The following is a 15142-nucleotide window of genomic DNA, read 5'->3' as shown; positions in this document are numbered from 1 at the left end:
TGCTTACTTTTCTGTTCCCAAGCCACACTATTTCCAATTTTGGTTTTTCTAACTCAGATACTGTAACCCCTTTATTTTTGGCCAGTTACTCACACAGGATGTGCCAGGGAGTCTGGCCTAAACAAAAAAGGATCAATTCACAACACCAATGATACCCCCCATTTGGATACAGTAATTCTCCTGTTAAACACAGGGGCTCAGCATTACAGTGTTCATCCCAGATACCCAAACACCTCACTATAAATCACTCACTAGCTATCTGTCAGTAGTTACCATGCATTTGTTGTTTTAGGGTTTAACTTATTGGTTCCCTGTCATGGTTTTCAAGTTTAACCCTTCTGCTGGTAGTTTACGGACAGATATTTACTCTCTATGACATTGGCTCTCAACCTTTCCAGACTACTGTATCCCTTTCAAGAGACTGATTTGTCTTGTTTACTCCCAAGTTTCACTCACTTAAAAACTTACAAAATTAGACATAAAAATACAAAAGTGTCACAGCATGCTATTACTGACAAATTGCTTACTTTTTCATTTTTACCATATAATTATAAAATAAATCAATTGGAATATAAATATTGTACTTAAATTTCAGTGTATACTATACAGAGCAGTATAAACAAATCATTGCCTATGAAATTTTAGTTTGTACGGACTTTGCTAGTGCTTTTTACATAGCCTGTTGTAAAACTAGGCAAATATCAAGATGAGTTGATATACCCCCGGCAAGATCTCTGAGTACCCCCACGGGTACATGTACCCCTGGTTGAGAATGACTGCTCTATATTTACCACTTCAGTGACAATACACTGCTATTTCAACAAAATGAGAAGATGATCATCCTATATATGTGTGCATACAGTAATCTTGGTGCTGTTGGAAAGCATCCCAGTCATTGCTATGAGTGTTTACTAGCACAAAGCAACCATTGGCCTGTGGGGGTGATGTTCTAGTCAAAGAGGGAGAGACTGTGTATTGCAGCGATTCCCAAACTTGAAACCACGCCTTCCTTCAGGAAAATGAACCCTATCATACTCCCTGCTGTCCCACTATGTATAGTCAAAGGGTTATACCTCTTCCATGCCCACTTCCCTCATCCTTGGGAAATTCCGGTATAAATCTCTATTCTATTTTCTCTCTTTTCATACATATGCTGCGAAAGGGTTAACGATATTGAAATTTAGAGTATAACTACTGGCATTTGAGCTAGCAGCAAGTGAGATGAATGAGACAGTATTGCTCCAGGTTCTCTACAAACTCAGGCAGCTGTCTCTGCACAAGTTACGTCACACTTTAAAGGTTTCCTTTGCAACAGAGACTTACTTTTTATTTTTAAAATGGAAGCTGATATGCTGAAGAAAAACAGTTTTGCTGGGGGTGTGGAAGAGGAGAGAGAGTGCCTCTTGCTTTGGGAAACACTGGTATAAGGTAGAGCCCTGCATGGGAGTGGAATCCCGCAGGCCTCACTGATATAATAGTGGAAGCGGGATTAAAAATAGTCCGACACAGAGATATAGGGGAAGAACAGTAAGACTTGTACTATAAATATATGGAAAAAACAGGTTTTAAAATAAATAAGGAACCAGAGAGTTTTAAACGTCCATTGCATGTTCCACAGACATAGAAATTATCATACTGGATATACAATACAACATCTAGCCTGGTATTCTATCTTCAACAGGAACCAGTACCACATGATAAAGCAGGTGGTGTAAAGTCACCCATTATGAACAATTTTGCAATGACATGCCCTTGTGGAAGGTTTCTTCCTAGTTCCACACAGTAGGTGGTTGGCATGCCTTGAAGCCTGGGGCTTGATAATCCTTATAAAAGTTTATTCTAACTAGTGTAACAGAAGTTGGTATCATAAATCTCTAATGCATTTTTAATCCTCTCAATAATATCTTGTGGCACTAAGTTGCATGGGTTACTTGTATCAACTTGTTCCATCTCATCTCAATTTAGATTCAAATTTTTTGAGCAGGCACTGGCTTGTACTGTGAGTCGGCCCGAGCTAGTTGAAATTTTCTGAAAAATGTTTGGGGGGGGAGAGGGAGGGAAAAAAGTTTTCAACTCTGGTTGTTTTTTTGTTTTGTTTTTTGCCCTCTCTCACCCTGGCACAATAGGACTCTGATCTGGCAGGAGCCTGAGCACTGCTGCTGCACTAACACTAATAGAGCAATACAGATTGTCAAAACCAAGTTAAGGAAGGGATGGACGAATCACTATTTACACATGGCCAAACCTTGATTTAACAAGCCATTTATTGGAAATGACGTGTCCTCTGGTTCCGGATATAACTGGATTCTGAGAAGATGCCCACCATAAATGCAACTTCCTAATATGACACATGCACAAACACAAACTTTCAAGAGAGGAAAACTGGCACCAAATACATTTGTTATGGATTATAATTCAGTGCAGTTTTGCTTCAGACTTTAGGGAAAGGAAGGGAGGAGGTGGCTAGAAGCACAATTCAGGTTCCATTTGCTACATTCTAGACAAGGCCTTGTATTTATTGCAAGCAAAGTTTTTAAATTTTGTATATTTGTGTACCTAGAGTATGAAAGATGTAGTAAGGCAGTGAATTAGTAAATCACCACCACCACCACCCCCGTTTCCAAAGCCTAGTTCTGCTGTTTAAAAAAGCAAAATACGGAAGGTACAATTTTAGAAGTGGTCAATCTGTTATCAAGTATGACTACAATAACCAATCTGAGGGCCCCACAGCTAAGAAAATGTTCCTCTATTCACAGGAAGAAAAAAAGAAAAGAAAAACTGCATGTAAAAGGAACATCTGGTACTAATGTAATGATATACCCTGGCCTGCCACTTCCTACAACCACTGAAAATGAGAACTTTTGTTGTTAGAAAAAAATGTACAGGGGACTTAATCCCATGTATAGTCCATGGAAGTAAAAATGTTCAGAGAAGAAATGGCTGTAGATTAATGTAAGATACATGATTGGGGTGAGGTCGGGGACAGAGATGGAAATAAATACCCTCGGTCCTATAAGGGGGGGGAACTCTCAATGAACAGTTTGCCCAACCAGAACTAACCCTTTATCTGCTCCCTTATTTATTAAAGTATTTAATCTTTTCCAAACTGTTTCATAAACTTTGCCAACAAAGTATTTCTTCCTCCTCACCAGACTTAAGAACTGTCTTGCACTGGTCTTAGGAACAATGAAGTCTTTTCAGACAGCCATATACACATTATTAAAGCAGACACACATTAGTAAAGGACTAAACTTAATTACAATCGCGAACTGATAGATCTAGAGCAGTAGTCCCCAAACTTTTGAGGGTCACACTCTCCCTTACTCCTGTCTGCCCTATCCCATGAGCCGGGGTTGGGAGCTGGGCTGCAGCTTGAGTGGGGAGGGGTCGGGGTGGATGCAGACAAGGGTAAGGGGGCCGAAGCTGGGGCCGCAACTGGGGGTCGGTCTGGGGCCGAGGGGTGTTGTGGGGCCGGGAGTGGAGCAGCGTTGAGGCTGGGGATGGGGCCAGGTGTGGGGCAGGGAGAAAGCTGGGGGTGAGACCGGAGCAGAGCTGGTGGCTGGGAGGGACTGGATGGCGCTCCCTCCCCATCTGGGCTGGCCCAGACCCCACCGCACCCCTTCAGACAATCCTCCACACCCTCTTAGGGGGGCGCATCCCACACTTTGACCACCTCTGATCTAGAGTCTTAATTGAGGGGTACTGGGGAAAAGGGTATTAGACCCAAACTGAATTTAATGGAAAATTGTATAATGGAAGAAAAACAAAAAAAATTCCACAGTAACAAAAACATATTACCTAATCTCCATTTTGTCCACCTCGTCGGCATCTTCAATATCAAAATGGAATTTTTTGTTGTAGCTGCAAGGTCTGGTTACCTGGTGTGAAAAAGAAATAAATAAAAAAGATAAAAATAGTTAAAATGGAGTTCTCACTATGCTTTCACCACATATTGATTAGCAATATTGTAAACACTCTATCAGTTGTAGTTTAGGCTTCGATTCTGCCAATCTTTATGCACATGAATAATTCTGTTGACCTCAGTGGTACTACTCATTAGGCAGAAGTGTTTTCAGGCTAACCAAGAGTAATTATACCATACTCCAAACTCTCCTTAGTATAGAGCAGATAAGAATATCAGGGTTTTTCACATCAGTGTTTAAAGGTTAAACAGACATAGAAAATCATGCAAGAGGTGTTGTCAACATCTCAAGTCTAGCTCAGGGGTCGGCAATCTTTCAGAGTCTTCATTTATTCACTCTAATTTAAGGTTTCACGTGCCAGTAATACTTTTAACGATTTTAAAAGGTCTCTTTCTATAAGTCTATAATATATAACTAAACTATTGTTGTATGTAAAGTAAATAAGGTTTTTAAAATGTTTAAGAAGCTTCATTTAAAATTAAATTAAAATACAGATCCCCCCAGACTGCTGGCCAGGACCTGGGCAGTGTGAGTGCCACTGAAAATCAGCTCGCGTGCCGCCTTCGGCATTCGTGTCATAGGTTGCCTACCTCGGTCTAGCTGAAAAAAAGAAGAAACATAACAAACAATCTGGTTTTAAATATAGACTCCTTACAATGATTTCCTGTTGCACTTCGAAAAGAAAAACAATTGAAGTAATCCAACACTTAAACATTGACACACACAAACCCCTTTAATACAGGAGCACTTAAAAGTAGCAAAGGAAAGTGCTGTCTATTCAGGTATCTTTGAAAGTCAGCTAAATGTGCCCACTAAGGTGACCAGATCACAACAGTAAAATATTGGGACACATTGGGGTGCCATCAGCCCCACCCACAGTCCACCCCTGCTCCTCCCAGACTCTGCCCCAGGTCCTGCTCCCTCCCCCTGCTCAGCCCCCCCCGCCCCCGCCACTGTGCCCTTCCTCATCCCCCAGACCACTGCTGGCTTGCTGAGTCCCCCACCCACCGCTTGCCTCCTCACCCCCCCACGCCCGCCTGCTGCTGGCTCGCTGCTCCCCTCTTCACCACCACCCCCGCCCGCCACTCCCCTCTGCCCGGTGGGTGCTTGCCCACCCCTCCGCCTCTTCCCACCCCTGCACCGCCCTTGCCCCGCCCCCATTCCACCCCCTTCCTCCAAGTCCCTGTCCCTGCCCTGCCTCTTCTCCTCCTCCTCCCCTGAGCATGCCACATCCCCACTCTTCCCCCTCCCTCCCGGAAAGTCCTAAGCGCCACCAAACAGCTGTTAGGCAGCAGGGGGGGTGGAAGCGTTGGGAGGGAGGGGGGACACAGCGCGCTGGGGGGGGAGGGGAAGGAGGCGAGGAGGGGGGAGTTTGGCTGCCGGTGGGTGCAGAGCCTCCCTCCCACTCGCTTCCTTACCTGAATATCGGGACAAATGGGGTCCCGATCATACTTCGATCGGGATGAGGGACAAAGGGTTAAATATCGGGACAGTCCCAATTTTATCCGGACATCTGGCCACCCTAGTGCCCACTCAAGCATGCAGAACAGCTAATTTTTCAAGAGATGTGGAGCTAGGGTCCTATGTATCATAATATAGGGATAAGCACTAAAATTTCTTAGCACCACAGTGCAGCTTCTCTTCCCTCCACCCATATTTGCAGCATCAGAAAGCAAAAAGCAAAGCATAGGCAATAAACTGACTGCATTTGAAAAGCACAGGAGGAAACAAAGTTTGTAAATGGGATATCTAAAAATCTGTTTTTGTTAACACAACAGAAGAAATAAAGACTTTGAGGTTTCCATTTTTGACCAACGTAGGACAGAAACTCACCCCACCCAGAAGCAAAAGGTACCCCACCCAGAAGTAACCGCAGCACGAACTGATCAAAGGAAAGGAAAGTACTGTATACTGAATGTGCAACCAAGAGCTGGCTCAGCAACTCATCTTCAGGGTAGGTTTAAAATGTTCCTGTCGAGTAATACTTGCCATCCACAAAAAGTAGCTTTTATTATAAGCTTAACTTCTTATTTTTCTTTTGTATGTCAGTAGGTACATACAGGGTAAGTAAAGATTTAACTGAACAAAAAGAGAACCAGAAAATAGTCTTCAGCACATGAAGTCAAACAAATTGTATTTCTTTTTGCCATTTTAAAGGTAATTCATGAAAGCTAAATGTAACTAGCAGCACTGGAGACCACAGACCTCATTACATAATTGACACAATTGCACCTGGGAGCCACAGAGCACTGTAATTTAATACCCCACATCATTTCAGCAGCTCAGCACAAATTTCTCCACACTCCCCACCCTGCAAACCTCCTCAACAGTGACTTTAAGGGCTTGTCTACACTTGAAATGCTACAGCTGTGCTGCTGAAACACTTCAGTGTAGACACTACCTATGCCTACGGGAGGGATTCTCCCATTGACGTAGGTAATCCATCTTCCTGAGAGGCGGTAGCTAGGTCAACCTAGCATGGTCTACACAGGGATGTATAGGTCATCTTAATGATGCTGCTCAGGGGTGTGGATATTTCACACCCTCCTCAGCAATGCAGTTAAGCTGATTTAATTTTTTAGTGTAGGCCAGCCCTAAGACATGATCATGTCCCCGGGCCCACGACCAAAAACATTTTTACAAAATGTTTTCTGCTACCACTGTTTATAAGTAGCACATGTGTTGGGATAGTCTGCCATTGTGGGCAGTAATGTCTAGTGGTTAGCCCAATCCAGGTATGGCCTTTTAAGGCTTCGGAAGGGTCCCATAGATAGATGTAGAGACCTAAGGGTCCTGGGAATGAACGGTGCTTGGGGAAGGAATCTTTAAGGGCCTGAAACCTTGCAGAGAAGGTGGGACAAGGCTTCCCTCTTACCCAACCCCCTGGGACTGAGTTGGGAGAAGGGGAGCAGTATAAAGGCGGTCTCCTCCTACCTAGCAGACAGGCACTGGCAGGAGAAGGCTGGCCTGGTGAGCCCCTTAGAGAGGAAAGCTAACTGGGAAGGGAGTTCACCTGAAGGGAACTAATGAAAGCTTTGCAGCTAACTTAAGTCTAGGGACCCTACCAAATCCACAATTGCAACACTGTGAAGTTTCAGATTTAAATATCTGAAATCATGAAATTAACCATTTTTAAAATCCTATGACCGTGAAATTGACCAGCATGAACCGTGAATTGGATAGGGCCCTACTTAAGTCACAACCCCTGCTCCAGGAAAAGGGATGGGGAAGGAATTCCTGCCTGAGGGAGGGAAAGACGGCCTAGTCCAGGCAAGAGAAGAGTTACTCATAATGGCCCAGCCGCTATGAGTAACTGGGAACAGCATTGAGGGGAAACCGTTGGGGCTGCAAAAGAAGCAGCAATGAAGAACCACAGATTCCCAGATGGGACAGCAGAATCCAGAGACCGGGGAAAAGATGTTGACAAGTTGGGCAAAAGGTAGGAGCAGCCCAGGGAAAATGGCGGACAGACTGAAGAACCAGACCTTTGCCTCCTAAACAGGGTTCCTGGGCTGGAACGCAGAGAAGAGTGTGGGCCTGGGTTTCCCTACCACTCCCCAGACCAAGAGGGCAGGCACAGCATCAGAAGGAGAAGAGTACAAGCATTATGGACAGAGACAGAGGTTGAAGACCAGGCTCAAAAGCCACTAGACTTCGGGATTTCCTATAACCAGACTTGTCTGTTAACCCCAGAAGGGGCATGAACTGAGCAGGGACTTGGCCAGAGGGCTAGGCTATGTAAAATGACAGACTGTTGTGACACCAGAATGACTAACGGGGTCACTAAACTGAAAAAATCCTGCAACACCTGGACCTGGGGAGATGCTCTGGAGGTGACAGGCATGGCAAGAGGGCACAGCTATGCTAAAATGGTTTTTAATAACTGACACTTGGCTGATCATGAGACTTTCCACCAAAAAATTATAGCATTAGTTCTATTCTAAGCCTATGGAACTACGTCGTTAGTGTACACTTACTGAAACCATTGGCTGAAGCTGTATGAACAGGTCTAAAATTAGTCTGTATGACTGCTTACTGTTCAGTTTCACTCACACACACACACCCCTGTATTCTTAAAGGGCAGTTGTGTGGGCTGCATTAATTCAGAGGATGGAATTAGGAGTCTGGGATTCCCAGACCAGAGGGAGGAGGGGGCTAAACTGGCTTTTAACTACCTTTGTGCCCTCCTAATTCTCAGATACTCTGATACCAGAGGCTACCTAAATAATGGCAGCTAGTCACCAGCTTCCCAGAAATCTCCACAGCACATAGTCTATCCTCTCCAGTTTCCAATAGGACCCTTCCTGCCTCTGGTACACCCCCTTATGCCAGGGTTTGCGAAGGGGTTCTAAGAAGACAGCCTGAAGTTGTCTTCCTCAGTTTCTGTACCGGGGAATTCCCGCCTAGTCATATCCGGGACTTTTAGAGCCCCTTTATGCTGCTCTGGACCCTTTACTCAGCATCTAGCCTCTACAAACTGAGTAAAGGGATATTTACACTGAGCTGCCACTCACACAAATCATTACACACGAGTATTTAATCTTTTCACATTGATGACTGACTGCACTCCACTTAGGCTGGGACTGTGCAATGGATATCTTAAAAAATTATTTTGGGGAGAAAAGTATTCACTCCTTGACATTTACATATTTTCCTCCTCCTTCAGTCAGTGGGGATCAACGCATTATTGGGTGACAGCAGCAATTCCAGTGAAGCCAGCCTGGTGTGCCAAACTATGGGACAGATTGTCTGCTACTGTAATTTGCTGCCTCTCTACTGAATTCAATGTACTATGCCAATTTACACCAGTGTGGATCTGACCCTACGATGTCTCCACTGGAGTGCAATTTCCAAGTCATGGAATTGGCTCCTCATTCTGGAAAGTGGAAGCCAGTGTAAAACAGCCTTCCTGTTAAGAACGGGCAGCACTATGGACAAGGGAAAAAAAAGAATCAAGAAGACATCATAAATAATGTAGTATGGACTCAGCTATTCTGGTTGGATCCTAGCTGTCCACTTGAACATTTGGAGGAACTTGAGATTCCATCACTAAAAGCACTTGTATTATCCAACACTGAATACTTGCCCTTGTCTGCAGTTAGCGGGTTCTCACAACAAAATTTTCAGTGGCCTTAGAGTGCAGCCACCAACTCTTGCTGGTGGCTGCTCTGACAATTTTTCCTAAAATACTTAATTAACTTTAGGAAAAACAAACAAATATGCACATATCCATGTCCAAATCATTGTAATTTATTTATGTAGAGTTTTTTTTTCCCCCAGACTCAATAATAAAAATAAGGTACAGTTGTTTCTATTCTTTACTGGATCTAAACAGAATAGAAACACAAATAAGGTGCTTTTCAAATTCTTGTCTTTTGTTGTGGTTTTTTTCTTTTGCTTTTTGGTTGCTATGTTTTTTAAGATTTGCTAGCTAGTAAGTCTGCTGCTGCAAAACATAATATTTGTATGTTTGTTAATATCACAGCAAATTTACTCAGCTCTGGCAAGGCAGGGGACAAATTAAACCGTAGATTGGGAGGTGGGTAGGGAGATAGTGGGGGCCAGAGATGATGGAGGGATGGATGGGAGCTGTGGAGGCAGTGGGAGCCAGGGGCGATGCAGGGTGGTGGTGGTCCAAGGATCGGCACCCATGGCCAGGGTCCAGAGCCAGGGGCCGAAACCCCACGACCGGAGCCTGCCACTCGCCACCCCAGGACTGAAGCCCAAAGCCCGAGCCTCAGCGCCCACAGAAAGGTGGGGAACTCACTGGCTGCCTGCTTCTCTGGTGTCTGCGGCTCTGAAAGGGGGCAGAGTGCAACCCCTGCTGGTGGCCCTGGGGGAGGGGTCACTGCTTGACTCCCCTTTCCCAGTCACTGCCTAGGAGGCTGTGGCCACAAGAAAAGCCCCTGGTGTCTGCATGCGGCCACAGTGGCTGCATTTGAGAAACACAGCAAATAGGCCCCTTTTAATGAAGCAACAGCTAGGTTCACAGATACTAACATATAGTGGTTTAGCTCCCTTTAAGCTTTCACTAGATTTTTAAAATGCCCCCCACCCCCAACGTTCCAGGATTAGAAGGTCCTATTTATTGACACTAATGCTCACATCGACCCCTTAGAAGTGAGCCATAGGGCAAGCCTCTAAGGCCAGGCCTACACACAGAAGTCGCATTGGTTTAACACACCTGTGTGGATACCTACTGGTTTACAACTGGTGTATATTGGTTCCACTTGCATCACTAAATGTGAGCAGATTCTAATTAAACTGGTGCAACTCTTGCCGGTAGATAAGGCCTCCCTAGTTTTGTTGCTAGGTGCATAGAGACCACAGTGAGGAGGGCACTCAAGAGAGACAACTGAGAATTTATAGCTACTTTGGCTCTCAGCAGCTGTGGAAGGTATTAGTCCCTCTCAATTAGCTGGTGTGTGCTAATTATTCTTGAAGTTAAAGGGATTTACTCAGGCCTTGTTGATACTAGGAAAGGTTTGCTGGTATAGCTATACCCTCCTACACAGACACACTTTATACTCGCTTTTGCCAGTATAACTGCGTCTACAATAGGGCTTTTACCAGTATAAAAACATCAAAAATCACATCCCTAACTCCTATTTCTATACTGGCAAAGGTTTCTAGTAGACCAGGCCTCTGAACAAAATAAGCTATACCAGCAAAAGGACTTTTTTTGCCAATATTACTCCTAACTGACATAGCTAAACTGGCAAAAAATGTAAGTGTAGACCAGGACCAAGTTATCCATGATAAACTCTCCCTGAAAATAAAGATAAAAGACACAGAATGAAAAACATCCAAAGAACTATTCCGGGGTAGGGATGAGAATTATATAATCTATATATCAGAGGGGTAGCCGTGTTAGTCTGGATCTATAAAAAGTAACAAAGAGTCCTGTGGCACCTTAAAGACTAACAGATGTACTGGAGCATAAGCTTTAATAATAATAATAATAGTAATAATAATAATAACAATAGCATAAGCTGTTAGTCTTTAAGGTGCCACAGGACTGTTGCTTTTTACATAATCTATATAATCTCTCTATATATACCTATTACTCCTGCTAAGTAAAAGAAAAAACCCAGCACTTCTAAAAGGGTTACATTTTGCTTTATCTAGACTCATTTAAAAATGTTACATGTTACATAGGCTCTAAGGATTTTATGCAGTTGAATTGACGGGAAAGATTTGGTGTTACAGAACACTAGCATGCATCTGAAACTTTCAGTCTTGAATGGATTTCCCCCGTTGCTTTTAAAGTTCTTTATCTTCCTTGCGAGACAACCCTCCCACCTTTGACCAGGGAAGACAGGGTGGAGCAGCTATAAAACCACAGTCTGGAAAAAACTCACTTTGCAGAACTAATTCAAAAATTGTCTGTGCTGGGCGGGACAGAAAACTCTGTTGAGGAGGAAAGACTACCTAGAGAACTTGACTCCAGTCACCTGGAAAACTGACACACTGCTGCCTCAGCAGACATCTAGTCTGATCCGGGATACTACTGGCTTTGCACTGTGCTTTGAAAGAGTCTTCAAAGAAGACCGCTGGCACAAGATGGAGCAGGATGCCGTGCCAACTATCTACAGTGTAGTATTTCAGCTTATCGCTCATTCCTTTGAAATACCAACCTCAAAATAAAACACTTCATCAAACTGCGGATTGTTCGTCTTCTTTTTAACTTTAGTCTTTTTGGCTTCAGATCTGCATGGACATAAAGAAAAGTGAACATTAGCAGAAGTGTCTGGTCCTAATGAGCAATTACCAGAACGCAGAAGTAGCCTATTTGCTTTGATTTGTTTTATAAATTCCACGCAGCATGCAACGAGGCACACCTCTTTATGGGGGAGAATATCCCATGCACACGGATTTCATAAATCAATTAAGTATCCACAGTTGTTATCCACATACTGAAATGTGAGCTCTTGGGCCCCAATGCTGTAAGTTGTTCTGTCCAAGAACAATTATTGGGCAATTATTAGACAATGGAAAGGACTAAGCTGCATGCTTCTGAAGACAGGAAGCAAAAGAAAACTGATGGGTGATAGACAGTGTTGTTTGCCTTCAATTCCCTAGCAAGTGGAATCATAACAGTTCAGTTATACAGTTTAACGGGATTTTTTTTTTGAAGGGGTGGGGGAAGAGGCATATTTAAGACAGTCAAGACTGATGAGCCAGCCAAACCTCATTCCAACTATAATTTCAGTAATACTCAACTGGCGTCATTTAAAAAGATTTCACTTATCAAATACAGTAGTTAAAAACAACTACTGAATAATATAACCCAAATACAGTACCACCTGTGATGGGCACAATAAGATACCTGATCAGAGAATAAGAAGATGGACCAATCAACCTTCAAAGACTGCTCCGCAGCTGAGACAATGATTTGTCAAGAATGTCTCTCATTCATAGCACTCCCCCACCCCTCCAAGTTCCATTGTAAAATACTATGAAGTATCTGTGTCATGAGTTTGAGGTCACCCAGAATAAGAACTCGTGAGATGATTCCCCTGATAAGCAGGAGCACAAATTGCCACTGACATGTTGAATAATATAAAAAATTGAATGATGGAATGTGCAAATTTAACCTCAAATTTAACATGACTATGTTTACAGTTAGGCTGAACAAGACTGGTGCAGAATAAATAATTCAATAGACGATATTGTGTAAGACCTGTTCTGCAGTTTTATCCATTCTGGCGGATCGTTATACCTACACAGATTAAATTACAGGATCGAGCTGTGCATAGCACTTTCCACAGGTATTAAGGAGCTGAACTACATAACTGAGAAGACCCCAAATGTTCAATTTCATATTGGAATAAAGCACAAGTAAAAAGCTGTTATGTATTCATTTTTCCTCTCTTCCCCTCCCCATTACTGCAAAATGGACAAGCAATTTGGTTGAATACTGACCTCCAACTGCCAAGTGAGAAGCTACACAAATTAAGCTTGACCACAAATTATATACTTTTTAATGTTCAAAGCTTTAAAATAAGCAAAACTGCAATAAACCTCAAGCAACTTATAGTTGATTATATTATATTATATAAATAAAGTAGCAATGGCCAAATAATCCTCTATCGATTTTAGAATGCAGATTTCTAATAAATAAAAACCCAAACCATCTGTTATGAAGCCTTACAAAATGGAAGCTCTTCAGTTTTCAATACTTGCCTGTTTGGTCCTGCTAAGGTAACTGTGGCATAGGGATCACATTGTCCATTCACTATTGGGAGGCCTTTGCATTCTAGAACTCTGAAAGAAGAACAAAAGAGAACCAGATGAAATAAGAGGAGCTTGAAGGAACAACAAAAGTTAGTGTCTTCTCATTTTCAGAATGCTCCTTATTAAGGGATACAAATGGTGCTAGCATGAACCTGTATCCTTTTTTTGTCTTAGACCAAAAAATTGTTTCCCAGTTTAAAGTAATACCATCATTAAAGTCAGAAGCCAACATTAAACTACAGAAGAGTCTTAATTTGAAGTTCTCTTACAACACCCGAAATATCAGTAACAATCAACATTTTATGAAAGTAGCTACTATAGATATGGAGGACACAGCGACATTCATATGAGAGTTCATATCAATCACTGTTTACTTGTACATGTAAAAAAAATACTGTTTAATATGAGAAAAGACTGCAGAAAGATCCTGGTATCAGACAAATAGTTTCACAGTGTTACACGCACAAAAGCCTATGTGCTTTAACAAAATATAATATGCCAGAATACATAGCCAATCATGACAAACCCATCTTTTCCCAAACCAGTAAAACATCCTAATAACGAAACTCAGAAAGAATGAACAAACATGATTTTCAGTTCTGCTTTCCAGAAGTTAGTGATGTGATACCAAAGAGACAGAATGCAACTAGAATGGTTGAGTCACCCTGCTCTGACTTCCTCCAAGCAAGGAATCTTTTAAAATGAAAAATCTACAGCTCTAACTTCCATGTTCCCACCCCACCCAAAGTGGGAACTAATATAAGGTAGTGTAGTTTCAGGTTTCACAATTTAAAAAGCTCTCAAGGAATGTAGCACTTATTGGTAAAAAAGGCAAAACAGCCTCTAGGATTCTCCCTTCTGCAACAACTTCCTTTTTGAGTAGGTGAGTTTGTTGATTTTTTTAGGGGGGGGGAGGGAGGGAAGACTAGGAATAAATCTAGAAAGTGAAGTGATGAGGGATGGGTGAGCTGAGGAAGCTCATGTTTGAAATGCATAGAGAAGAGAGAGGCAAAAAGCAGGAGTTTGATCCATTTAAAAGTACTCCCTTCCCTTTGCAACTGGGTCAAATTACACTCTACCATGTGTCAATACATAATCCTGGGCTTACTATAGTTTTGGACTTTAAATTGATCTAGGTTGTTTTTGTTTACGGTGTGAGTTGTTTATATTTATTTATAACTTTTGTTTGCAATATGAGTATTATGGGTTATATTCTCTAGTCATCTGTGCAACGGAGAATCTTGTGCATACACACAGGACTCTCCGTCGCACAGATGACTACATCAGCATAATCTAAAGTAGTTGGTGAAGTGGAGAGGGAAGATGGTAGGTTAAATAGATGTCATTTCCAGTTGAGGGACGATGCAATTTTTATAAATGAACACGTGTTTTCACACTGCAACTTGGCAAACATTGTATCAGTTCTAATGAAACTGTGTAGTACACTGATGTTGCTTTAGTCAATGAAAATCTCTAAGGACTGGTCTACATGGGAAAGTTATATGTTATATATATATAAGATAAGATATCGATGTAAACTGATATGGTTATACACCTCTACCCCAATATAACGCGACCCGATACAACACGAATTGGGTTATAACGCAGTAAAGCAGCGGTTCTGGGGGGGCGGGGCTGTGCGCTCCGGCGGATCAAAGAAAGTTCGATATAATGCGGTTTCATCTATAACACGGTAAGATTTTTTGGCTCCTGAGGACGGAGTTATATGGGGTTAGAGGAGTACTGATAAAATTCCCTATGTGGACACACACTTATTCTGGAATAAGAGCGTAAGAATATAAGAACGGCCATACTGGGTCAGGCCAAAAGGTCCATCTAGCCCAGTATTCGGTCTTCCAACAGTGGCCAATGACAGATGCTTAAGAGGGAATGAACAGAACAGGTAATTATCAAGTGATCCATCTCCTGTCACCCATTCCCAGCTTCTGGCAAACAGAGGCTAGGGACACCATCCCTGCCCA

General features: G+C 42.6%; 1 protein-coding gene across 3 annotated transcripts in view; it reads right to left on the bottom strand.

Moving 5' to 3' along the window:
- RASA3 (RAS p21 protein activator 3) overlaps positions 1 to 15142 on the bottom strand; it is a 277547-nt gene that overhangs the window by 26007 nt on the left and 236398 nt on the right. For all 3 annotated transcript variants that reach the window (XM_034758104.1, XM_034758102.1, XM_034758103.1), the window contains exons 6-8: positions 13110 to 13190; positions 11561 to 11633; positions 3799 to 3878 (exon numbers count right to left, since the gene is read on the bottom strand). In XM_034758104.1, coding sequence (XP_034613995.1) covers positions 3799 to 3878; positions 11561 to 11633; positions 13110 to 13190 — 234 coding nt within the window. The remainder of the gene's footprint in view (positions 1 to 3798; positions 3879 to 11560; positions 11634 to 13109; positions 13191 to 15142) is intronic.

Source organism: Trachemys scripta, chromosome 1 (genome assembly GCF_013100865.1).
Source record: "Trachemys scripta elegans isolate TJP31775 chromosome 1, CAS_Tse_1.0, whole genome shotgun sequence".
NCBI classification, from domain to species: Eukaryota; Metazoa; Chordata; order Testudines; family Emydidae; genus Trachemys; species Trachemys scripta.
The sequence above is the reverse complement of the archived record's forward strand: the minus strand, read 5'-3'. Positions and strand labels throughout refer to the sequence as shown.